Below are 26,487 nucleotides of genomic sequence, written 5' to 3'. Positions count from 1 at the left end.
CAGGGTACCTCAGTGATGCCTTGCTGATCAGGGATTTGAACCTGCAATCTTTCAAGTCCAAGTGTATTTCCCTAACCATTAAGCCACCACTGCCCAGTATATTTATATGTATATCACCCTGCACTTTAAATACATAGTTCTAGCATCGTATGCACATGAACAATTTAAACTTTAAGAATATTTTGTATATTAGAACAAATTCTACATTTTTCTGTATTATGTATGTATTTCATTCTTAGTTTTTTTTCTTTAAGTTCATTGTAATATGTTTTACCTTCTTGACTTCATTCTTAATTCTAGTTTTGATTTGCACAGTCTAAGGGTCGTTCAGGATGTAGCGAAAGCTAAAACCCTGGGTTCCTTTAATCAGCGCTAAATAAGATTTTAACAATTCTGAGCTATTAGTTAAGTGCTCCCCAAACGAGCTTGATGGGCCGAATGGCCTCCTCTTGCTTGTAGATTTTTCATGATACATTTCACTATATATTGTACTTGTATAACTCTGTATGTGAGAAAGAATCTTGAATCCTGAATCTCTTGAACAACCTGTGCAGCCTGAATGGGCTGTAGGTACCGCCTCATGTTACCAGTAGTGACAAGGGCACTAGTGAAATGCAATAGGAAGGATGAGAGAATCGGTCTGTGGTCACCACCGGCAAAACCACTCCCTTTTGGGGGATTGACTTGCTGTTACCCCTCTTTTCCACCTATTGTTGCTTTCATATGCACCAAAGCAGGTGAAATTGAAGGTGTTTATGCTTCCTACGTGAACATAGTGATATCCCAGAAGTCTGACTTGCTGTTATACCGTGACGATGAAGTGTTACCTTAATCTTTTGATCAATGAATTCCTTCAGCACTGTGATGCATTACAAGTGTAAAAATAGCACAACCCCTTTTTAAATTGCAATGCAAGATTTTTATAATTGATGTACGTTTCATCTAAAATCGCTTAAAAATTCAGATATAATTCTTATTGCAGGTCGCGTGAAATAGGTAGCCACCCATATCTCATAATACGGGATCGTCCCGCATTGGAAAACTGCTGCGTCCCGTATTATAAGGGACGGGTGACATGCCAACCATGAAAGGAGACAGAAGGCATTATTCGGACTATGATTTGGAGCTGTTAAACTGAAGCCATTCTACGAGAAATGCAGGCATCCTTGGATTCAATTCTGCGTTTCCATATAACCTGAAGGCTGCGCAAAAGGGATTTCCGTCGGTTTGCACGGCGTTTAAAATCTGAACGCCGATACAGGTGCAGCGCTGGGAACCGATGCGGTAACTTGTGTGGAAACGTACATAGATATAGCGCTTTATTAATCGGCATAACGACGGTCCTCAGCGATCGCGCTGCTATTTTAAGGTCTTCGGTTAACGCTGGAATTGCGTGAGTTTATAATCGGCTCCGATCAGCAAAGTCAAGCCAACTTATTGTTTTCAACTCCGTGAAGAAAACTGAACGTCCAGCTTCCTGTGAGTTTTTCCTTCCTCTTCTGCGCTCGCGTTGGCGTTTGAGACTCGCACGATGGCAGCTGGGTCCGTTGGTGGCTGGTGAGGCATCGCATTGTCATTGTAACTAGAAATAAAACTAAAAAGAATGCATTAACAAAAATGAACAGCTCAGCGGGGTCTGTTTAGCCACTTTGATATTTTGATCTGCGCCTTTCCTAGCCATTGTTTACTATGTAGCACCGGGTATATATTGTACTGAGCATAAGCTTCGCCGTCAGCTTCGCATAACTAGCGAACATTATTTTAGTTTCGCAGCAGTTTGCTTCATGTCGTCGCCAGTGTTTTATAAGACTGTCAGGGTGATGCTCAACAAACGAATGTTAACGCAAGCAGTGAAAAGTGAAATGAGGTGCTTGTGAAATGAATGCTTTAGTCCAGCAGGATCTTCAGTTTCGTTGGGGCGCCATATAGATGCCGGTGCGCTGGATCCCCGGGCTGCATTCAGTATGTAGCAGATATTTCTCAGTGGCAACGTTTGGCCTCGATTTTAATGCCCGTCTATTAAAAATCGCTGTTTATTGTTCACCGCTGTGACGCACCTTTGAAATCTTACCATGGCCCCCTAAGCATTCCCTTAGATTTAAAGAAATGTAACCTTCTGTCAGTGACATGGTTGTTGGCAGTTTAAAGTCCTCGTCTGTTCATCGCTAACTTAGTTGATCTAGACGGACCGGACGGCCGATCGACATACAGCGGACTCCATAACTTAAGATTCAGAATTTTCCCTTTTTTTTTCTTCTTTTTTAAGCTCTGAAAGGCTCCGTATTGTCTTAGCAGTGTGTTTGGGATCTTTATCTTGTCGCTGGATGAATCGCCGTCCAATGACATCGGAGACATTTAGTGGAACTTGAGCAGATAAGATGTTTTTACACACCTCTGATTTCTTTGTGTGATTGACATCAGCATTTACATCGACAGTGAAGATAAGAGTGCCAGTGCCAAACATGGTAGAAGCAAGCCTAGGTATCTTATCTTCTGAAGCAATGAAACACCAGAGCAATCACAACCAACTGTGAAGCCAAATGTCCCGAGCATTATGGGGCCCTGAATGGGGGGGGGGGGGAGATATGTATTGAAAAGTGTCCTGTTCTACATGATGAAACTGAAGTGTTTTGCAAATAGCTTGTACACCTGGAATCTGAATTTAAATCACGTCTGAATGCTTTGACTTGAAATTTTAAACTGTGGAGCAGAAGGGTAAATCGAGGAAAAACGCACCTTTGTCCTGAACATTATGGAGGGCCCTGTGCCTGGCATCAGTTGTTTATGGTGGAGACAAGTGAAATACTCTTTGATGGGGAAATACCAGTTTTGCATAAACGCCTGCAGTCCAGGCAACAACACTGCAGAAACTGAAGTCATACGCTTCGATATCTCAGGGAGTTTCCAGCGCGTATCGGCCCGGTTAGCGGTTTTGGGGTGCGCTGCTCTAGCCGCTGCCTTCGTGCTCCGTGGCCTGAGTTTGAGTGAAGCTCCTTCATCGTGGTCTGGAGCTCTGAAAGTGAATAAGCAGGTAACAGAAAAGGATCTGAAAAACCTGCAGACCTTCGTGTTAGAGGTTTCCACGTCTTGTCCTAAAAGTGTGTGACATTGCGGTTTACTTGAAATATGCTTTCTTTTAAATCAACATATTTATTACGACTGCAAAAATTCATGGTTTGTAATTTGCTCTGGAGTTTAAAAAATATTTTATTTTGGAGTTGGGTTTTGTTAACAAATAAACCAGTGTTCTCTGCTGTGATGAGACAGTCGTGTGTGTGTGTGTGTGTGTGTGTGTGTGTGTGTGTGTGTGTGTGTGTGTGTGTGTGTATAAATGAAGCTCTCGCTATACTTTTTTTCACAACAGATTTATTTAAGATATTGCACACATTAAGGTTGCTGACTGAGTCATATGAAAGCCAGTGTGTTACTGCTGTCAGACTGTTAGCGGAAACACCTTCTGGTGAGCTGGTCTTTTAAGCATGTAAAGTAGGACAGCTGTGTCAGACATTGGTACATGTCACTTAGTAAATATTAGGATATCTTCTCCAAAAACTAGGAAAGAAGAGCAGAGGATCTGCTATGGTGAGGTATTTGTCCTCCAGTTCAGTGCTAAGTTGCCATAATATTTCCAGTAGTTAACCATTTAAGGAATGGCTTAGTTGCCTGTTTAATACAATTCTACACTTGCTATTCTGTTACAGGCACCTGGTTAAGGACCTTGAGTAATGCGGTCTGGCCCTGCACCGTAACCACGTCTGGAATTTGTGAGGTCGGCCGCCACCTTCTGAATGACAGACTGATGGCTCCGCCGCACCTCCGTTAGCCACGTGTGGGCGGGGTGAGGGGGCAGCTCCATGGCGACGGGCGACAGGGCCGCGAGGCCCCTGCTGGGAGGCCTCTTCTCCTCCTTCAGGGGCCGGCAGGAAGTGGTGCTGGCCCGCAGCGAGAGCTCGCCGGGGGAGCAGGTTCTCAAGATAACCATCACGGAGACCACCGTGATAGAAGCGGACTCGGGGGTGTGGAACTCCAAATCGCTGACCTACCTCACCATTTGGTACTTCTTCAGCTTCTGCACGCTCTTCCTCAACAAGTACATCCTGTCTCTACTGGAGGGGGAACCTAGCATGCTGGGTAAGCGTGGCATTCCTGAATTATGTTTGGTTAAGCGTTTTGCAGCCAGACGGCACCATGGCGTTTATGACCTTTGTTTATTCAGGGTCTCGGGATGTCTGTTGGGTCGCGGTGTAGCAGAGGTGAAGCGGATTTGCAGAAACACGCCGTAAAGCCTGTTACTTCTTGCAGCTTTTCCGTCTGCTGGTGTTCGCCTTTGCAGCTTGATTGCTGTGTGTTTTTCTAAAAGCTGAAAAATGGAAGCAATGCGATCAGAGTATGAACGCTGCTGCAGTGAAGTGCTCTTTGTAATGTAGCAAGGAATATCGGCTTGCTCAGGAATAAAATGACATTTTCCGTTTGAAAGTGACGCTACGGTGTGTTACCCCCTTAACTTTTCGAGGTACCAGTTCAAAATCTGAAACTCTGCAACTGGCACACAGCAAACGGCTTCAGTTGTGCCAAAAATGCATTTAAGTTCTTAGAATAGACGTCTTCTGCAAAATGCTAATTTAATTTGCACTTTCTTTTTTTTTTTTAACATCAGTGTGTGTTTTAGAGCCCTGTAGCATCTATAATATTAGGCCATGAAGGGATTAAAGTCTGCATTTCGGCCGGTTTGGCCGCCACTTGTCATGCTTAATCTGCTCCCTCAGGTGCGGTTCAGATGCTCTCCACCACGGTCATTGGCTGCATGAAGATGTACGTCCCTTGCTGCCTGTACCAGCACAAATCCAGGGCGGAGTACCCACCCAACTTCCTCATGATCATGCTCTTCGTGGGACTGATGAGGTGACTGAGCTTTCCTTTCCACATCGCATGTTGCTGTGAAAGTGTCCGCACTTCCCAGCCAGTGTGAGAATGTCCTCCACATGACCCCAAGATGCACATGATCAGGTTACTTAATGACTGTTGCTCTGTGCGAGTCTGTGCACCATGTAACGGTCTGATATCCCATCCCCGGTGTGGCTATGCCCTGCACATCCCCTGTGTGGCTATGCCCTGCACATCCCCTGTGTGGCTATGCCCTGCACATCCCCGGTGTGGCTATGCCCTGCACATCCCCGGTGTGGCTATGCCTTGCACATCCCAGGTGCTTCTCCTCCAGGGAAGGTGGCTGGGTCCCTAATTACTCTCCTAACCAAAGGGTTTAAGCCAACAACCTTCTGATCATTGTGACCTGCAAATGCGCCCCCATCTCTCCTGATAATGGTCACTGAGGACTGTGTGTTTTGGCACTGGTACCATAATTGCTGACTTGAGGCACACTGGGACATTGTCCTGGGACAGACGGATGGATTATGTTGCTCAATAGCTGCTGAGTGCTGTACCTACAAACCTGTCTGTGCTCTGTGTATCCTGAGTAATGTGTGTATGATATGAATGCTTGATTGTTTTCCTTTGGCAAGCCTCTCATTACATTGCCTCTATTTCCTTTGTCAAAGCATGCAATGGTGCAGTTTAGTGCCTCTGATCACAAGATGCTGCTGCGTGTGGGGCTGGGGGGTGGCAGTCCTGACTTTGAAGTCACTGATGGTTTAGATACCTTGCTGTAGCTGTTGGGGGTTATTTTTGAAATGTTCGTCCTTGGAAGGGTTTCCTGCAGGGAGCCTTGGCACTGTTGTGGTCTCTCTTCAGGTCGGACCCGGCGGCACTGTTGTGGTCTCTCTTCAGGTCGGACCCGGCGGCACTGTTGTGGTCTCTCTTCAGGTCGGACCCGGCGGCACTGTTGTGGTCTCTCTCCAGGTCGGACCTGGCGGCACTGTTGTGGTCTCTCTCCAGGTCGGACCTGGCGGCACTGTTGTGGTCTCTCTCCAGGTCGGACCTGGCGGCACTGTTGTGGTCTCTCTTCAGGTCGGACCTGGCGGCACTGTTGTGGTCTCTCTTCAGGTCGGACCTGGCGGCACTGTTGTGGTCTCTCTTCAGGTCGGACCTGGCGGCACCGTTGGCTCCGTGCTGCATCGTGAGCTCTCTCCAGATTCTGAACCTCATTAGTCATCCTGGGTTTCTCGCTAGGAAACACCCAAATGCATTTTTCAGCAGTGACATTGTCAGAAGCGGTTATTATGTCGGACCTGGTACTTTGGATATGTGATCCACGATGTCTGTGTAGCCCTTGTCTGTATTGTGTTGTGCAAATAAGTCCCAGTCCGTGCATTCAGAGCAGTGCTTAAGCTGTCTACTGTACAGATGAATGGTTTTGCCTTGATTTTGGGCGGTTTCTAGGCCAGGGTTAAGAGATGTTACCAGTCTGACCCCAGGGGGGGGTGTCAGAGGCTTTGTATTTATCTCTCATCTTTCTATAAACATGATTCAGTGTCTGTGCCATTTATTAGACATTTTACATGTCAGTTATATTCTGGAAGCTCAGTCTTTAGCCTGACTAAACTCTGTAGCCGTGATAAAGGCACCTTCAGGTTGCATGGTTGTTGTTTGCCAATAGCTGCTAGCAGATTGCCAAGTGCTGCTTTAGCATTAGCATGTGCTGTTATGCACGTGGCAGTAATAATGCCGGTGAACTGGCATGGGGAGTAAGCAGGCTTCCTTCTCATTAGACATTCCTGATCTGAGGATCGCTGGTGGACAGAGCGAGATGCCAGCTGTATCGGGAGCACGACCATGACCATGACACCGCTGTTCCAGTAAGGACCCCTGAGCAGTATGTCGGTTGCTTTATTAGACGGCGAGTGGATGCTATGGGGCGGATCTCAGTCTGGCCCGGTCCCCCCACCTGCTCGCCTCATGTCTGCTGCCGCCGTTTCCTTCCAGCTGGAACGGCGGTCTGTGAGCTCCTCGTTGCTCCCCAGCAATGCCATCGAAGTCCTGCTTGTGGATTCCTCTGTTGTCTGACCAGTGCTTGACTGCTGCGTGAGATGTTTGCAAGTCAGTTGAAAGTCATCAAACTATCGAGGTGTTTGCAATGGCGCAGGAGCGGGATCTGCTCTGGTCTGCGTGGAGGTCCTGAGCACGTCTTGAGGCCGTCTGCATGTCATGGTCTCTTACAGGTTCACCACAGTGGTGCTGGGCCTGGTCAGTCTGAAGAATGTGGCCGTCTCCTTTGCTGAGACTGTGAAGAGCTCGGCTCCCATCTTCACAGTCATCATGTCCAGGCTCATCTTAGGAGAGTATACAGGTAGCGTGAAACCCGGAGGAGGGAAAGCATCATTGACTTCAGTAGCAGCGTTAGTACTTCGTTGATCCCAAAGGAAATTCCGAAAGTTGCAGCAACACAGACAGAAAGTGACGTCACTGTACATATACAACAGGCACAGGACACAATACTGTACGAAAGACGCAAAATAATACTAGGTTACAATGTGCAAAATGTTTGCAGTCATGTAAATACAATACTATTCTAGGGGGCTGGGAGGGGAGAGGGAGGGGCACCTATTGTAGTTTTTGATGGTCACTGGGAGAAAAGACTTTAGATAAGTAAGCCTCAAGTATTATCGCTCAAGTTCCTGGTCAAAACAAGCATGTTTCGAGTCAAGTCTCAAGTGAAGATAGTTTGTACTGTATACCATTGTTGTGCAATTGGGGAAAAAAAACTATACTCAGGCTTAGCATGGGACTTGGGACTTTGGTTTGCTGACTCCGGACTTGACTTTGTATTAGACTATGTTGACTTGAGACTTGAGCCTGTTCTTACTTTACTTGGTCAAGTGTTACCACTCAAGTTCTGACTTGTTACTTGAAAGTCAATGACTTGTTCCCACCTCTGATAAAACTTAAATAGTAATAATTAGCATTCGTTTTATTGGGTTGGGGCATGTTTATGTAGCCACTCTGTATAAAATCGCTCGGTATCATTAAATGCATCTTGCTATTGAGGTTGGTTTGTATCACTTGCGTGTGTGTTGTTGTGTAGCCGTGCTGCACAGCGACTGCTCACCAGGGCTGACTGTCACACTGTGTTTACAGGGTTGTGGGTGAACCTGTCCCTCTTCCCGGTGATGGCGGGCTTGGCGCTCTGCACCGCCACTGAGATCAGTTTCAACTTGCTGGGTTTCTCTGCTGCCCTCTCAACCAACATCATGGACTGGTAAGGCAGTGCGCAGTGTGGCTGAGAGCACACTGTGGTCCTGCATCCCCTGCAGTGCTAACCTTCCTATCTCAACTTTGTCGTCTTTCCTGTACAGCCTACAGAATGTCTTTTCTAAGAAGCTTCTAAGTGGCGATAAGTACAAGTTCAGGTGAGTCCATTGTCGGTTCTCCCCCCACGTCAGTTAAATGGGTATTAGCGATTATCATTTAACAAGGGCACACTCACACACCATCCACTCACACATGCACACCTAAGGGCAATTTAGCAACTCCAATTAGCCTCAGCATGTTTTTGGACCATGGGGGGAAACCGGAGGAAACCCCACGACAACATGGGGAGAACATGCAAACTCCGCACACATGTGACCCAGGCGGAGACTTGAACCCGGGTCTCAGAGGTGTGAGGCAACAGTGCTAACCACTGCACCACCAATGCCGCCCCCTTAGTTATTAATATGTGGATGGAAATAGAATCTATCTGCAGAAATGCATGCTGGCTGTCAGATGAGCTCTGACACTCATTTCCAAGGGACAGAGGTCAGATTTTGGGAGAGAGCAGATCTCGCAGCGTGGTGAACATTGCAGTCATGGTCTGACTTTCTGCTCAGTCCCCCAGAGCTGCAGTTCTACACCAGTGCTGCTGCCATCCTGATGCTCATCCCAGCCTGGATTTTCCTCCTGGTATGTAATGATGGCCAGTCCTGTGGCACTTTTTACGGAACCGGCAGCAGATCCTGAAAGCTCAGAACAGCGCTACTCTTATGGGACAGTTCTGCGTCTGGGTTTACACTGCAGTAAGGGCCAGAAGCAGATTACAGTATTAAAATACATATTAGCTATTAAAAAATGAAGACGGGATCAGAATGCTAACCTGTTATGTTACTGTTGTAGCAGCAATATCAACATTTTAATGAAGTACCTTCTTAACACCCGGCTGCCCCGGACTGGATGAATGGTTCTGCCGTTTATGTTATAGCTAACAAATGACTATTTTAGATTGTGTCCATAGCGGAACGCCAAGGTTTTCCCTGAGTGGTGGTGCACAGGACTGATGGAGAAAGTCAGGCCCTTTGCAGACTCCATGCAGTGGCTAATGCCCGGACATTAAACTTCTCAGATCGTTCTCACGCCGGTGTGTGTTGTCAAGCTTATCGAATTTGGTTGTAAAAGTGCACATCCACACATTTGCGAATGTTCACTGACCAAGGCAGTGGCCAAACAAACAGTGGTTATACTTACAGAACGCAGACTGGAGGTCTGCTTGTGGTTTGAGGCATTATAATGCCTGCGATGCCTGGGTGTATTTATCCAAAGGGTGTGGATGGCTTTTGGTGGGCTGTGGCTTTTCACGCCCATTCCGACGGCCTCCTCTGGTGCTTGCAGGACATCCCTGTGATCGGGAAGGACGGCCAAAGTTTCCGCTTCAGCCAGGACATCGTTCTGCTGCTGCTCTTCGATGGGGTCCTCTTCCACTTGCAAAGCGTCACCGCTTATGCCCTGATGGGGCGGATCTCGCCCGTCACCTTCAGGTCAGCCCTAAGGCCGAGCCGGGAATCCACACCGCCGTAGTCATTTCGGAGGCTGCGTGATTTGACTAGGAGGAGGACATTTAGCTGTGCAAGCAGCTGTAGCATTATGCCAAATAGGAATGCTGTGCTGGCGTTATGGAATGCAGCAGTGTTATACCTGAGTGACGGACTTGTATGTATAGACCTGCACAGGAGGTGGTGCTTTGGCTAATATGTGCTGTTAAGGCTAATCAGGGTGACCCCCCGATTCCCCCCCCTCTCGTCCTTCAGCGTGGCGAGCACCGTCAAGCACGCCCTGTCCATCTGGCTGAGCATCATCGTGTTCAGCAACCAGGTCACCCTGCTGTCGGCGGCCGGCACTGTGCTGGTCATCATCGGTGTCATGCTGTACAACAAGGCCAAGCAGGTCCAGAGGAATGCGCTGCTGGCCCAGGTCAGCGCCCAGGCTGCCGAGGCCGACTTCATGCCTCTGCTCCAGGAGAGCGAAATCAGGGCATCCCAGTAGGGGCCATGTGCCTGACAGACCTCTGTCCCGGTCCATTTTGGGGGACTGGCGGGGGGGGGGGGGGGAGTTATGATCTGGATTTGGATTCACTTAAGCCTCGTCCTGTCATACAACAGGACCCTGGAGTGTTTGGTCAGTACCGTGAATATGGTGGAATTCCTGTGGTTTCACACAATGAAGGTGTGAGGATGGTTTAGGTTTATAGGCTCTGCTTCAGGACGAAGTTTAAACCGATATCCTGATCTTTCAAGAGAGCAAAATAATTTGGGTTAAAGTAGCAGTCACGTTATTTCATGTCGATGCTAAAAATGACCATATTAATGGCTGACTATACTTTTTAAAAAAAAAAAAAAAAAAAGCTACATGCATGCAAGACTTTTTCCAGAGGTAGAGGAGGAAGAAAGAGCACTTTCTGATGTGTGAGGGGTATGCAGGGCAGCTGCCTGCACGCCAAGGTGTCTTTCAGCAGATTATTGAAACAGGAATGAACCACCCATTAGCAAGAAAGCTGCAAAATGGACGACTCAGGTTTCCACAGATCATTCTTCTGTGTTTCGTGCCAGAATTGGTGGAAGACGTAGAAGTAGACGTAGAAGTAGAAGGCCCAAGGACTGCATACACTTTTTTCCAGTTCTGAAGGGGTTTTCCCCCCAATTTCTGAGCCTGCAGACCTGACATTCACCCCCCCCCCTCCCAGGTGATAAACTGCTGCTTAGTAAGCAGAAATATCTTTTTCAGCTATTTGTCTTTTTCAGTCTGTTCTCTCGATAAAATTAAATTACGTCTTTTCTTAAATAAATAGCTAGCATCTGCCATTGATTGCTCTTATGCAGCACTGACACTCTCCCTGGACCGTTTGGTGGTGTTTCTTGGGGTCACTATGGCAACAAGCCAGCATTAAGTTTTCTTAATTTTTTTTATTTGATCGTATCACATTGTTTCTGTTCTGGGAGTGTTTATTTTCTGTCACACAAAGCGGAGTCCGCTCTGTATGAGCAGCAAGCACAGAGAGCCTCACCGGGAAAATGCCAGGCAACAAGGAAGATTGCAGCCCCCTTTTTGCGTGACGACCTGAATTGTTTCCATTTTTATAATCTGTAGGTTCCCATTTTGGAACCTTGCAGTGTTTCTTCACTGTGGTATTGATGAAATTACCTTTTTTTATTGGAGATTTATATGACCTGAAGGTGGTTTGATGATTAATATGTAAACTTTCAAACCTCTGAAAGCAATTGAAGTAATACTGTACTTATATAGGATAATAGTGGATTAGAGCACAGCACAAGTGTGATGGCGATTTTAAGCTTATCACGTCGCTCGTCCTGTATGTGTGAGCTGTCTAATTCAGTGCGTGAGTTGTGATATTGTGCTGTTGCTCTGTAGCACATAAAGGTGCCTATTTACACATCCTCAGTGTTTTCTCTGTAAATCTTTTTACCAATGTGTAACTCATTTTTACATGCAATCAGGTTACGCTGCAATGTAAATATGTCCGTAAGCTTCTAACGTTCAGCAGAATCACGGCACATTGATATTGTTGTGGAGTATCGGTCTCAGAATTAAAACAAAACATGTTTTTTTTTTAAAAAAACCTCAACTTGTATATGTAGAAGCCTTAAGCCTGTGACTAATCTTGTGTTTGTACATTCCAAAGTACTTTTCATGTTTACAACATGAACTTTGTATCGGCAGTTTTGACACTGTGATAATTTTTATTTCCTCCCAATAAATAATTTCAATGATTTTCTTGTTTATAAAGGAGTTGAACATATCTGAACATATCTAATTGGAAGAAAACAGTGAGCAGGATGATGTTCCTTTATGGGTTGACAAATTAGTGATACCTCGACCCACGAACAATCCTGTTCACGAACAAATCGGGGTTACTAACCAGATGTTCGAAGATTTTTTGTACCAGTCACTTACAGCTGGTCTGTTACCAAGGGTTAGAGCTGTTTCAGTACCAGCTTCTCAAAGGTCTTCACGATATGTGAAGTGAGAGCAACTGGTCAGAAGTCCAGTCTTTGGAATGGGGAGCCCACAGGATCTCTTCCAGGACTGGGGCACCTTCTGCAAGCTTCAGTTAAGGTTTTTGAGAAAACTATAGTGCCATAAGTTTCTGCAAAAAATATGATCGATTTGACAATTTAAGTTCCCAATTCAAATATGTTATAATTTTAGTTGTGTTGTAAAATCTAAGTTGAGCAGAACTAAATATCGCACTAACCTATTTTATCGAAAACATTTAAATTCTCTAAGTGAAACTCAGAGTTGATCATTAAATTGAAAAGCTAACCTTGAGCCAACTGTACAGTATATGCAGATAGGTTGTCGCTTTGAAGTCAACATATTGTTTTAGATTATACTGATTTTAATATAGACCTCTAGAAAAGCGGGTACGGCGTAGCATAGGTAGAGCCAGACGGTACCAGATCCGGGTGAGATTGAGGATTGGCCCAGTCCCTCATCAAGGAACAACAGAGACCACGCTGTCCCATGCCTGAACATTCCTGAGACTGATTTGGCCGGACCTGTGTTGGTAAGTAAAGGAAATCTGTTTTATTTCAGCATTCCAGCAAAGCTCTCCTGTCACACTCTGGCACTCGGTACCAAGTCACCCGGAGCACACAGAGCAACCAGCTGATAAACCATAACTCCCAATTCCCAATAAGGACGTCTAAGTCCTGATTGGTCACGAAACACCAACAAACCGAGCTCAAACGTATAACAACCACCATTCTCCGTGCTCTATTGGTTTACCTTGGTGGCAAGGTAAAATCCACCCATCTAGCTCAGTTTACCGGAATCTGTCTCGGCTTCTAGACTCTACTTAAGATATGTATATAGATATTGATCATATGACATTGAATCACTATTAATGCTTGGGAGTTCCATTGATTAATGATTAAGACATTGATGTCCTTGTCATTGAATCACTGCAAATACATGGTTAACATATGATTAGTATGATTAACATAATTACTTATACATTTGCATTACCGCATAGTTTGCTATATATTGTCTGCCGCAACTATTTTATAAAGCTATAACTCGCTGTGCACCAGTTGGGGCAGCTTCGAATCTCTTCCTGCAGGTGGTTTCTCCCCCCCTTTGTTCCGCTGTCTGCCTCTCCAAGGTCCGAGCTTTCCTCAGGGTCTACGGAACTTACTGAAGGCAGCTATCGCGAAGCGAAGTCACACAGTACTCAAAACAATCTCTTCTTGCCTAAGGCCTAAGACATAACAGACCCAATATGCCAACCTTCCGGCCTACCTATGTCAAATTTTACTTCCACACTGGACTTGATAGAGCAATACATTACATGTATTTAGTAGATGCAGTTATCCAAAGTAACACGTTTTCAGAAAGCAGTCACCAGCAAAAACAAATACACAAAAAAACTTAAAAATTCAAATGATCAGAAATGGTTAGATGCCAAAACAATCTAAAACTCAAATTACACTTAAACAAGTGTGTAGAGTATGTCTACCAGGCCACTTTTCCATAGAACAAGATGCATCAGTCAACAAAATTTTTACAAAAAGATTAAATATGTTTATTTTGTTTACATTATTTGAGGAAAGCAGCCCAGTGCAGAAATCAAATCTGCAAACCTCTCAAACACTGGGAACAATAAGCCAAACACATTGCGGGCTTCCAGGCCTGAAAATTTATGGTTTGTACGAGCATTGCAATGTGCACCTTCGGAGCGCTAGACGGCAGCACCCCAGCTTATTCTGCGTCTCCTTTACTATAATGGCGGCGACACGGCACACGCCGCTTCGTACAGGAAATACGTCATTTCAAATCGGCTTAGACCGGAAGTTTGTCGTGTTGTAGGTGCCGCGGTGGTGGAGTGCGCGGAGGAAAATTCACAGGTTAGTGAAATGATTCGTTTTCTTTTTTGTAACTGAGCCGCATTATCTGTATTTACGTTATTCGTTGAAACGATTTGTCAGCGTAAGTATATGTGATTTTGTTTTCATATAAAACCATTAATATGGAAAATTTGGTTTCGGCCTAGAAGTATGCTTCATCAACTGTGGTTTATTTCGCTTAAAGATATTACTTTTGGGTAAAATGCAAAAAACATTCTGAACAATAGAAGTCTTCCCTGATGTATTTTAGATGTGTGGAAATTTTATGAATGTACCACGGACCTTAGTGAATGATTTATAATTAGTTAAGTACTTAATCTGATCAGTTCTCCTCATGGTTGACGAGAAAGACATTTACCGGGAGTAGGATGAACAGACCCCCACCTCCACAGCCAGCTGGCCGTGTCTTTTGACAGCTACACGGGCGTTACACGTTTCGAATATCAGACTCTGGTCAGCTGTTTCTTTTAGGTTGTGCATCCCTAAGGGCACGCTTCTCGTTGAGGTATAGTCATATATATTTACTTTCTTGGAATTATTTACTGTGGCTGTGACAGGTAGGATGCCCTTTACTCGGGTACGTGTTCAAACGAAATGAAAACTTTTATTTAGATTATTCTTTTGTATTTTCCGCTTTTGTGAACGTATCCCAGTCACCTAAGCTGCATACTATTAACACTGCGAACGTTAGGAACACAGTATTTCAGTATTTGGTCCATAACCAGAGTGCCCTGGGACATTCTTCCACCAGACCATCAGAATGCTCACTGTTTGTTACTCTCTTGTACGTTTCATACATTTCCAGTTATACTGTTTGATGCTGCTGTTGTGTGACTTGCACTCATGGGTTTCACTCATGCAGTTTACCAAATGTAAGGTGAATGTGACGCACAAATCGAGAGGCGACATTTACCTGATTTAATAGATTTCTATGTAATGGAGACCTGATTGGCATGTTCCTCTGTCCCCTCTTTGCCTGGCATTCAGAGCTACGTCAGCGCTGATGGGGGACGAGAAAGACACCTGGAAGGTGAAAACACTGGATGAGATTCTTCAGGAGAAGAAACGCAGGAAGGAGCTGGAAGAAAAGTCTGATGCAAAGCGTCAGAAAATTGTAAGTTTTCCCCTGAGTCCTTATTGAAAGATACAGCTCTCTTCTCTCTAATTGCTTGCAACACTCTGTGCTCATGGTTAGTGTTGGCTTGGCGATAACTCTGTTACACGGTGATGCTTTAAACTGCGGACCACACCGTCAAGAAAATTATTTAGGGGTCGCTTGTTTTGTTTTTGAAGGTGGAAGAACGTGAAGCCAAACGGGACACCCCAGAGGAGGGTGAGCTCCGAGACAACAGAATGGAAATAACGATCCGGAACTCGCCATACATTAGGGAGGATTCCACAGAGGACAGGTACCACTGGGACCAAGTGGGGAGAATGTGCTGGAATGAAAGTGTCCTGCAGTGAGGTCTTCAATAAGAGCGTCTCTTAGCGTGTTCCAAAGACTTGCTTAGTGAGGTATGCCTTATTGAAGTTGTGCACTGTTCTGTGTCTCCTCCCTGAACTGCGCCTTAAGAGGGCGCTGAAGCGATAGCTTTTTAAATGCGGTGTAAGTAGGCGCCGTCCATGGGAATGCTGCTGGATTGGTTGACATTGATGGCTCAAGGATCGATTATTCCCTCCATGCAGTCGCTGCTTGGCTGCCGCATGACAGAAAGTGGTGTTCTTAATAAATATAACCCTGTACAAATGCTTCAAAATACGGCATCGGTCAGAGATCCACATTCACTGTGGAGAAGCTTGAAATAGAATACAGAATTAATTAATTGAATAATCTAACCGGAAATATGATTTTCACCGATTGGGTGTAAGAACCCCCCTCCCCAGATTGTGGTGTCGCCATTTTATTTTTATTTGTTCTATAAAATACCTGCGTGCACCAATATGTGTGCAGGTCATTAATATTAGGATGACCAATGGCCCATTAGCCAAAAGAAAAGTTACGTTACTCTCATAACGTAAGAGAATGTTCAGAGTGCTTTATTATTAACTACTGGGGACTATTCCAGGGTACATTTTGGGGAAAATGTATTAGACTTGTATGTATATGAACCTGCAGCATCGACTCTTATCAAGCTCACGAACCAACATGTTGATATACTGTGACCTTGGCACATTAGAGAGGTTTCTGTGTTCAGATCCCATGGTAGGCAGACTGGTTTTACTGTTGGGCCCTGGAATGAGATTCTTAACTTCCTGTTGGCCCTACTTTCTCAGTCCTGTGAGATTGGGTTAAAGCATATGCTAAATACGTAAAAATTGTAAATATCGATGACCCCTTTGGTCATTAAATCGCTCCGTTTAATGTAGTACTGAAATTTCAGCTTGAGTGCTGGGTTACTTGTACGGGTCCACAGGCCTTGATGCCTGCGTCCGGATTTTGATTGGAGGGATATTGCACTTCACTGAAGGTTCCCACGCAGCAGGTGGCGTTAGGCCGTATGTGTGAAGGGAGGCTGCCAGGTCCGCTTCCTCTTTCGAGTTTCCTAACGCTGATCTGCCATCGCGTGCCCAGAGGGGAGGAGGATGAGTCGCTGGCCATCAAGCCCCCACAGCAGATGGCACGGAAGGACAAGTCACACCACAGGAAGGAGGAGAAGCGGAAGGAGAAGCGGCGGCGGCGCAGTCACTCTGCAGAGGGAGGTGTGTGCCTTAGGCCCCCTTTAAAAACACTGTTAGCTGTGTCCGGCTCCCGTGTCGTCGAGTGTAATCTTTGGCCGGAATCTTGGCTTTCAGGGAAGCACATGAGGTCCAAGGACAAGGAGAAGGAACGTGAGAACGAGCGGCGCAAGCGGCAGCGCGAGGAACAGGACAAGGCGAGGCGTGACTGGGAGCGGCAGAAGCGGAGGGAGCTGGCGCGTGCACACTCACGCAGAGAGAGGTGACCACTGACCCTGCCTGGCAGCCTGCATCAGCCAATCAGAATCAGCAGCTAACATTGACCAATGAGAACTGGTGGCCTGTATTGGCCAATCAGATGTTCTTCAACTAATGTTACTTGCTGGTGATCATTTCTTTGGCTCACTGTTATTTTCAGGTGTACTTGACATTAAACTTTTCTAATGCTTTAAATTGGGACTCTTCTTAATACCCAAGAATACAGAAAGCCTGGGGCTGGGTTATGTGGTGGAATTTTGGGGTATGTGGGTGCGTCTCTATGTGTGCTGCTGTGTTTATTGTTTGCATGTGTGCCGTGATCTGGCCAGCCCGTATTAACCCTGCATGACACTGGGTGGGCTGCAGGGCTTCTGGGAGACGTCCTGACAGGCTGCCCCCCTGTTCCCCCCTCACCATGGCCCGCAGGGACCGCCTGGAGCAACTGGAGCGACAAAGGGAGCGAGAGCGCAAGCTTAGGGAGCAGCAGCAGAAGGAGCAGCGGGAGCTAAAGGAGCGAGAGAGAAGGGCGGAGGAGCGCCGCAAGGACAGGGAGGCGCGCAGGGAAGGTGGGTCCAGGTCATGGAGGGGAGGATTGGAACTGGGGGCGGGGCCATTTTGGGAGGGTTAGAGAGAGGGGCGGGGCCTTAGGGAGGGTTAAATTGAGGGGGAGGAGCTGTCATGGTGGGTTAATTTTTGTTATTTTGTATCATTGTTGATTCTCGCTCGGATTCCGGTGGGAGTCTGTTTGCAAACTGTGACCAAATGGTCACATAATTAAAATGGACTGATCCATACTGGCCAGTGACAGTCTACAGCCTGTGTCTAGCAGTAGGGCTGTTGTCAGCAGGACATAACAGGAAAGGCAGTTTCCTAGTCTCATGTTGGACCTTGGGCCCTCCTCAGTGCCGTCCCACCACCGCGGGATGGCCGATGAATATGGGGAGAAGTCCCGACAGGGTCACCGTAGCCGCAGCCCCAGTAGGCAGCAGCGCGAGCGGCTTGACCACCCCGATAGCCGGAAACCAGGTGAAGCAGTTTCTCTTCATGTGAACCGTGGGGAAGGGGGTAGGGGGTGATCTGCCGTGAAAGGAGGCCAGGAATGAAATGTGCGTCTCGTGACAATGCTTATGATTGGTTTGGAGAGGACACATGCAGGTAGCTTATTGTGTCAGTGTTTATGATTGGTTTGGAGAGGACACATGCAGGTAGCTTATTGTGTCAGTGTTTATGATTGGTTTGGAGAGGACACATGCAGGTAGCTTATTGTGTCAGTGTTTATGATTGGTTTGGAGAGGACACATGCAGGTAGCTTATTGTGTCAGTGTTTATGATTGGTTTGGAGAGGACACATGCAGGTAGCTTATTGTGTCAGTGTTTATGATTGGTTTGGAGAGGACACATGCAGGTAGCTTATTGTGTCAGTGTTCATGATTGGTTTATATGTCCTGCCAGTGGTGAGAGAAGAGAAACCTGAGGACAGAGACCTCTTATCAGACCTACAGGATGTCAGTGACAGTGAGAGGAAGACTAGTACAGCAGAGTCTTCCTCAGGTAAGTCCATTACTTGGAATGGGATCCGTGAAGTTAATCTTAATCTTATTCTTAAATGACTGCCTGGTCATTCCCTTTCAGGATCGGGTACAGGCTCTGAGGAGGAGGAGGAAGAAGAAGAAGAGGAGGAGGAGGAAGAGGAAGAAGAAGAGGAGGAAGAAGAGGAGGAAGACACCAGTAGTCAGAGCGAGGGCGAGGAGATGGAGTCTGCCTCCAACTCACAGGGATCCGCACAAAGCGCAGGTAGGTGTGGCCTGCTGGCCTCGTGGTTGCGGCTTGCTGGCCCAGGCAGCGCTGCATCTCTCACTCGCCCCTTTCTCTTCTTCAGATGAGGTGAGTGAGGAAGAGCACTCAGAGGAAGACTACCAGGACGAGCGGGAGAATGGGAACCACGTTTCTGCTGGTACGTCGGGGCGCACTTTGCTTGCTCAGATTCCACACATCTTGGCCTTTCCATGGCTGGGAAATTGAGGTAGTCAAGAAGTTTCTAGAAAAGACAACAGGTTCTTGAGCTTTATTGTAATTATTGTTATTTTCAAGAGTCAAGGATTTTTTTGAGGATTTCTCTTCAGATTTGAAAAAATTGTTCCAGAATGGTGATCGTGATGATGTTCAGAATGGTGATCGTGATGATGTTCAGAATGCATCGAGACACAAACGTCTCCTATGAGGGTTAACCTGCTGCTTGTGTGTCGTAGATCCTATAACAGCCATGGTTCTCTTTCCGCCATGGCGTTCAGTCCCAGAATCCCGCTTCGACCGTGACACGGAGGGCAGCGTGGAGGAGGAGGAGCCTGAGGAGGGCGAGCCCACGCCTCCCAGCCACTCCCGCTCCCCCACTCCCGAAGAAAGCTATGTACCCGACTCTCCCCCCATCTCCCCTGTGGAGCTGAAGAAGGAGCTGCCCAAGTACCTGCCTGCACTGCAGGTAACGAGGAGGGCATGCGTGGCTAGACATGTTCCAGCTTTGTGGGAGCAGGTTGGGGAAGGACCTTTTCTGGTCCAGTATGACTGTGATCCAGTGCACAAAGCAACGTCCATAAAGACGTTTGGGTGAGTTTGTTCTGGAAGAATTTGACCGGCCTGCAGAGCCCTGACCTCAACCTCATCGAGCACCTTTGGGATGAACTAGAACGGAGACTGTGAGCCAGGCCTTCATGTCCAACATCGGTGCCTGACCTCACAAATGCTCTTCTGGATTAGTGGGCAAAAAAATCCCACATACATACCCCAAAATGTTGTGGAAAGCCTCCCCAGAGGAGTGGCAGCTGGTATCGGGGGCCCAGTGCTTTTGTCCATAGTGCATCTGCCTTGTTCCCCTGTCACTTTTCAGTTTGTGCGTTTCCTCCTTGCCTCTTTCTTAGGGCTGTCGCAGTGTGGAGGAGTTCCAGTGCTTGAACCGGATAGAGGAAGGCACGTATGGTGTGGTCTACAGAGCCAAAGACAAGAAGACAGGTACTCACTGCAGTTACCCTACCAGAGGGGCTTAATGTGGGCTGTTACACCTCAAAGGCTCATGCTCCGCAGCTTAGACAAGGCCTACTCCTCCAGGCTCTTATCCTTTTATCCGATATTGCTGTTTGACCCCTCGAGCAGGGCCCCTTGAATGGTCTGTGGCCTGGGACGTCTGCAGCATGGGGGTGGAATAGACTTAGGGACTGGGAGATGCACTACAGAGACTTGGGATGTTTGCGTTGTTTCTGTCCCTTGGCTTTCCTCAATGTCCTGTCTGTTCCTCTATATCAGATGAGATTGTGGCCCTGAAGAGGCTGAAGATGGAGAAGGAGAAGGAGGGCTTTCCCATTACCTCGCTCAGGGAGATCAACACCATCCTGAAGGCCCAGCACACTAACATAGTGACAGTTAGGGTGAGCGGGCGACTCGGCTTCACCCTGTTCCCGGATTTCCTGCTCACATGGTCTTACGGGTGTTAGTCTGCAATGGGCATAAGTCATAACCGCTATACTTGCCAGAAAAACCGCTGTCGCACCTCTGAGAGATCTACCAATCCTGAATTTAAATCAAAATGTCTCGATGTTCAATTGTGGGCGGCGTCTGAATTGGGCAAATTGGGACACAGTCTAATAGCAAGTATTCCGACTGGAGCTGCTTCTGTAAATTTCCCAGATGTAAATCCCAACACGACATGCTGGTTTTACGTCAAGCCCGACAACTAATCACGACCATCAATTTGTCGCACCAAAAACATCCTTTTCCCTCAGAACACAGCCATCCGTGCGAGACCCCTGTTTGCTGTGGCTACTGCCAAATAAAAACAGCATGTGGTTATTTTTGTTCACGTTCGGAGAACCAGGCTACAGCGGGTAGACGGACATTTTTGTGGCCGTCTTCTCTAACGTTCTTGGGAGCCGCAGTGTTTTCTGGGAGGAATGTCTGACTGCCTGTCCTCTTATGCGTCTGCTTCAGGAGATTGTTGTTGGGAGCAACATGGACAAGATCTACATTGTGATGAACTATGTTGAGCATGACCTCAAGAGCCTAATGGAGACCATGAAGCAGCCATTTCTACCAGGTATGGAGCAGTGTGGTCCTGTGGCGCCCTCTGGTGTTCTGCTTCTGTACACCGATGTCCTGCCCATTGTCCGATTTTGTGTAATTTTTTCTTAATGTGTCTCATCTCCTGTCATGTCTTAGTCAACGTTCTTTCACTCTCTCTCTCGCTGCATCTGCTTCTTCACCTCCTCCCCAGGTGAGGTGAAAACCTTAATGATTCAGCTGTTGCGAGGTGTCCGCCATCTGCACGACAACTGGATTCTGCATCGGGACCTGAAGACGTCCAACCTGTTACTCAGTCATAAGGGGATACTGAAGGTACGGCCGCAGTGTCAGAGCCGGGTCTGATAGGCGTGGCATTTTCTGTAGGAGAGGATTACACTTAGGCCTTGGAAGGTTAGGTTAGGGTTAGGTTAGGTTAGGGTTAGGTTAGGTTACTCTGGCCTATGCCACCTTCAGAAGTTCACTGGTTCTGCTATTGTGTGGTTTATCAGTGTAAGAACAGAGGAAAGCAGAAGCCTAGTGGGGTCTGCTATCGAGAGTGGCTATGGTACAGTCCTGCAAGTGCCTCTGCGGGCGGCACGACCCTGTAAGTAACAGGCTGGACCTGCTCCACGTCATGGAGGAGCTTGTGAGACGCTGCCGCAGACTGGGCTGCTTTGACGGTGCTAAATGCAGGCTGGTCGGCTGAACGATCTGTTGAGGAGAGCTAGCACTGTCATAGCACTGAGACCGCGGTGTAGGGAGGAACGTTGTCCAAACTGCTCTGCTCCATGAGGCCGTCCTCCGTATGATAATCGGGGGTGCATTTCCCAAAAGCTCCAGTTGCCAACTTGAATAGTCGGACCCATTTAGTCGCATGGTTCTAACTATATAAGCTGTTAATGTAGTTAGCGGTTCTGCTTCTGGGAAGATGTGCCCTGGTGGACCCCTTCATTTTCCCATGATGCACAGCTGAGTGCTGCCCAGAATGGCTGCTCTTCACAGCATCTGAGCTCCATGTCCCAAACTCCACCCAGCTCTCAGGACCCTAACCCACCTCTTTCCCTCACCGCTGTCCTGTTCCCCCTCAATTCAGTTCTACTGAATTTGCACTACCTGTCTTGTACTACACATTTTTGTATGTATTTAAGCCTTTTTGATTAGCAGTGGTGGGAGTGTCATCCTGAGAGTTGGTTGTTTTTTTTGACGGCACGGGGTGACTCAAACGTCCCAAGTGGGGGGCAGTGACATTTCTATTTTGCCTTGTACTGAAATCACAGGAATATCTGCTCATATGTGGGGGTGTTTAACTACCAGATCTCATTGCTTAGGAATAATCCTATACTGACTGCAAGGCTGAATTCCAGGACCGGAATCTCTTCCCTGACCAAGATAACGTCCGCCCCCCTGCCCCTGTTTTAGGTGGGGGACTTTGGCCTGGCGAGGGAGTACGGCTCCCCCCTGAAGCCATATACCCCAGTGGTGGTGACGCTGTGGTACCGGGCTCCTGAGCTCCTGCTAGGTGCCAAGGTGAGTGGGACGTCCCCATTTTGCCAAGTTCGATATGTTCCCGGGTCAAAAAGGGAGGGGCTCATATGACATCATATGACATCACACTGGTCCGTTTTTTTTTTTTCTTATTTTCAAACTCAAAACTTCCAGCCAGCAGGCTTCAGGTGGCGTGATCCAAGGACACCTCAAACTCTGCAAAATCAGATCAGTCAGTCTAGCTTTGGACCAAACCAGGGCTTATAATCATCTGCTTCATTGCTCTGAAGTGTGTGTGTTTTCTTCGCTTCTGTGTGTAGGAGTACTCCACAGCTGTGGATATGTGGTCCGTAGGTTGCATCTTTGGGGAGCTCTTGACCCAAAAGCCCTTGTTTCCTGGAAAATCAGAAATCGACCAGATTAATAAGATCTTTAAGGTACGTCTTAAAACGTTGCTGTTGTACTTGCCTGTCACTCAGTGTGTATAACTGTGATGTGTGGGTCGACTAGCATCAGCAGCGTCAGAAGACAATTCACGTTCCTGATTGAGCATTAAGACTCGATCAAATTTAATACCAAAATCCCAACAAAACATGTCCTCTGCTGCAGAGAGAAACAACGATTTAACGTCCTGAGAATGTGTGTTTGTACTAATAAAAGATTGTTTGAGTTTTTATGCTTTTATTTTTGCTTTTATTCTATTTTTCACTCTGTTCATCTGGCCCTAATATGCACGCTGACGGCTTCCGTTCCCCCTTCCTTCTAACCAGGATTTGGGGTCACCGAGTGAGAAGATCTGGCCAGGCTATAACGAGCTTCCTGCTGTGAAGAAGATGACCTTCACCGAGTATCCCTACAACAACCTCCGCAAGCGCTTTGGGGCTCTGCTGTCTGACCAAGGTTTTGATCTCATGAACAAGTGAGTCTTTCTGTGCTCCTTTGCGCACTCATCTCCAGCAGTGGGATTTAGTGGTGGTTATGGAAGTTCAGGCTCTGAGCCGAGAGGTTGCAGGTTCAAGTTCCATAAGAGGAAGTGGTGTTGTACACTTCTGAAATTTTCATGAAGTTAAAAGGTCTTCTAAGGAGCGAAAAAATATGTAAACAAGCTTAAGATGCATGTTCGGGGAAGAAACCTGCCCTGGTACTGCAGCCTTTGTGCCATCTATGGAAGTGATTATTGCTAACATGAGTGAGCCGAATTGTAGGTGCAGTTTTCAGATGTAGCCCCCGGCATGTCTGTGAAGACATATAGCCATGAGTCATTCAGATATCTATCAGAATGTTTTAACTTCACTTGGGTTCTGGGATGGGCTTCGGGAAAGTCCAGTGAAGCTGAAGCAGCACTTGTTGTTTTGCTAGGGACACAGATTTTTTTCCGTGCTCTGGTAAGCAATGAGTGTTTATGGAAAGCCTGCTGCTTCCAATCAAAATTACTTTCAGATGATGATGATGTTAGGAGGGCTTTTTGTGTTCGTAAGAGCAGTTAAACGTGAGGAAGTAGCTGCTCTCCTGTTCCTGCGGGACATTCCCTCACGCTCTTCACCGTGTACAAACATTCGAATGGCTCCCTGTAGGTTGTCGTTTTCTTTAAAATGGTGATGTACAGAAACTGGCGTCACAGTTTGAGGAGATGGCCCTCAGAAGTTCTTCTCGCAGGTCTGGGCTTGACCTGCTGCTGCACCAGAAAGTCCATCATCGACAGAGTGCCACAGACATACCATTCCCCTGTGAATTTTGCACCCTGGTGTGATTCCAGCACTGTGGTGAAGTAGTTTTGCCCTCTCTCTCAGCGGATGTATCTTAGGCCTACCGCTTCCCTAAATTTTATTCACTCCTGGCAAGGAGCCTTAATTGAAATACTGAGGCCTCTTAAGAAGGGTTGGACCTTTCCCAAGGGGGGGGGGCCCATTTTGGGAGTTTTTTAGGGGCTCAGTCACGTCTTTGCACAGCCCCGACCCTAATAAGGAATGTCATGGAAATGTGGCTGATTGCAATCCCAGGTTGGGAAGTGCTGTTTGGCGCGCTAATGCTGCAGCTATTCTCTGACACAATGTGTTTATTGTCCTAAAGCAGGTGTCCTACTCTGATCATAAGTGTCTAAGCTGAGCTCACTGGCTTTTTGACAACATTAGCAAAGTTTAGTGAGTGCTGCCTTTTTCGTGATGGCCGGTGGACTGCAGCAGGCCTGCAGCAGGCCTGCAGACCTTTGTACTTCTGGAGGCCTGGAGCACGTCTCATTCCCCAGGCCAATCGCCTTGGTTAATTAGCATTTATTACCCTGTCATTGTTGAGGTTGTCGGGCTTTTGGGGGAAATGAGAACCGGGACACCAGTATGTTCGCTGAGACTCCCCTGTATCCCCCCCCCCCCCCGCCCCCCCCCCAGGTTCCTAACTTACTGTCCGGCCCGGAGGATCTCTGCAGATGAGGCACTCAAACACGAATACTTCAGGGAGACGCCACTGCCCATCGAACCCGCCATGTTCCCCACGTGGCCGGCCAAGAGCGAGCAGCAGCGTGTGAAGCGTGGAACCAGCCCCCGGCCCCCAGAGGGCGGCCTGGGCTACAGCCAGCTGGTGAGGTCTCCCCCCTCAGGTTGACACGGACACTTGGGTGGGTACAGTAGGCTGGACTGGGGTTGAGCAGCTGTGGGTTAGCAAGTAGCTTAGTACTAAATGAGGCAGAAGACTGCCGGATTATTTTCCGGGCCAAAGCCTTAAGGTTACTGCTATAAAATATTCAGCTTTGTAAATAAGTAAGAACATTAAGTACCTTTGCGTGTCTCCTCAGCATTATGAGCTGAAAGTGCGTCATCTGGGGGGACACTTGGGTGATGTTTTGTGTCGTTTCTCCTTAAGGGAGATGATGACTTGAAGGACACTGGCTTTCATCTGACCACCACGAACCAGGGAGCATCTGCAGCCGGACCTGGGTTCAGCCTGAAGTTCTGATACGGGCTTTCAGACACTGACTGACGTGATGGAGTTCCCATGGCACCTTCTGTCTCGTGGGTGGGGGATGGACTCGTTCTGAGAGAAGCCGCTGATAAAGGCACCCATGTGACTGAGAGACACTGGACGCCATGGAGAAGATGCCCGTTGCTTGTTCTCGGTGAGAAAGCAGAAAAGACTATTTTTAAGACTGAGAGTGAGTTTATTTCACTCCGAAGTTCCTCCTGATGATTCCAGGGAGGGAATCTTGCTGATTTGTTCTGAGTGACGCCCAGGAGGAAGGTCCAGTTAAAAGCTCCTTTCTTTCCCTTTCATGTGAGCAGGTAATCCCACCCTGTCCAGATGTAAGAAATGTTTTGCCCCAATATAAACTCCTATTGCGTCTGGACTACGCGTTCATCTCATGCTTGTGACATCGGACCCCTGCAGCTGTAGGTTATCAGAAGTTCTCTGGAATTCAACAACCGGGACTATTGTCTCTTTGGTAGAGAGAACTGGTTTGTTTTATTTTTCCTTTTACTACCAGCTGATTTTTTTTAAAAAAAACTAAATTTTCACTTCACCGTGGTGATCCTGTACTAGGTAATAGGTTGATAAACCGACGATGAAGTGAAATGATCTATCCATTTAATTCCGACCAGGGGATTGATTTGGAAGATGTTATTCTTAAAATAAAATTATCTTTGACACTTACTGTATCTCTTTCATTAGTCTTAATTACACACAGCACTAAATAACAAATATAGCTTCACTCTGGTTTTCCCTCAATTTTAATTCCTAGGGAAAAAATCCTGAGAGATTGTGGGGAAAATATATGCCTCAGTTTAGCTGAGCAGAAGCCATCCAGAGGAGTGACGTCATCGCACACCACCGAGAAGGGTGACGTCATCGCACACCATCCAGAGAGTGTTCTTTCTTTGTTGTGAGAGGGATTTTAAGGATTTTTTAATAAAGATTTAGCCAGCATAGATTGGAATTTATAACTTCAAGCAAACCAGCTCTG

The 26,487-nt window shown here is 47.0% G+C and overlaps 2 protein-coding genes across 6 annotated transcripts; both read left to right on the top strand.

The window, feature by feature from the left end:
• The first annotated feature begins 1,089 nt into the window (after positions 1-1,089).
• Positions 1,090-11,931, top strand: si:ch73-236j9.2 (solute carrier family 35 member E2A). Of its 2 annotated transcripts, none has more exons than XM_049017406.1 (9): positions 1,090-1,479; positions 3,702-4,131; positions 4,767-4,902; positions 7,116-7,243; positions 8,032-8,152; positions 8,250-8,303; positions 8,763-8,835; positions 9,538-9,683; positions 9,954-11,931. In XM_049017406.1, exons 2-9 carry the CDS (start codon positions 3,855-3,857, stop codon positions 10,186-10,188), a joined length of 1,170 nt encoding a protein of 389 aa, XP_048873363.1. In that variant the 5' UTR covers positions 1,090-1,479; positions 3,702-3,854; the 3' UTR covers positions 10,189-11,931. The 2 variants fall into 2 exon arrangements, with proteins under 2 accessions (XP_048873363.1, XP_048873364.1); XM_049017407.1 differs by lacking the exon at positions 1,090-1,479 and adding an exon at positions 1,488-1,557.
• Positions 11,932-13,977: 2,046 nt separating this feature from the next.
• cdk11b (cyclin-dependent kinase 11B) lies at positions 13,978-26,177 on the top strand. Of its 4 annotated transcripts, none has more exons than XM_049016603.1 (20): positions 13,978-14,066; positions 15,054-15,180; positions 15,360-15,475; positions 16,639-16,766; positions 16,860-17,004; positions 17,367-17,566; positions 17,904-18,026; positions 18,453-18,551; positions 18,633-18,794; positions 18,880-18,954; positions 19,250-19,479; positions 19,916-20,006; positions 20,298-20,419; positions 20,979-21,084; positions 21,262-21,383; positions 22,470-22,577; positions 22,856-22,972; positions 23,306-23,454; positions 24,920-25,109; positions 25,392-26,177. In XM_049016603.1, the coding sequence occupies exons 2-20, from the start codon at positions 15,070-15,072 to the stop codon at positions 25,482-25,484; spliced, it is 2,487 nt and encodes an 828-aa protein (XP_048872560.1). In that variant the 5' UTR covers positions 13,978-14,066; positions 15,054-15,069; the 3' UTR covers positions 25,485-26,177. The 4 variants fall into 4 exon arrangements, with proteins under 4 accessions (XP_048872560.1, XP_048872563.1, XP_048872562.1 ...); XM_049016606.1 differs by having other exon boundaries at positions 14,038-14,066; positions 17,427-17,566; positions 19,292-19,479; XM_049016605.1 differs by having other exon boundaries at positions 14,038-14,066; positions 17,427-17,566.
• Positions 26,178-26,487: the final 310 nt, after the last annotated feature.

This window comes from Brienomyrus brachyistius, chromosome 6, assembly GCF_023856365.1.
Source record: "Brienomyrus brachyistius isolate T26 chromosome 6, BBRACH_0.4, whole genome shotgun sequence".
In the NCBI taxonomy this organism is placed as follows: Eukaryota; Metazoa; Chordata; class Actinopteri; order Osteoglossiformes; family Mormyridae; genus Brienomyrus; species Brienomyrus brachyistius.
Note: the sequence above shows the minus strand (reverse complement) of the source record. Positions and strands in the feature narration are given on the sequence as shown.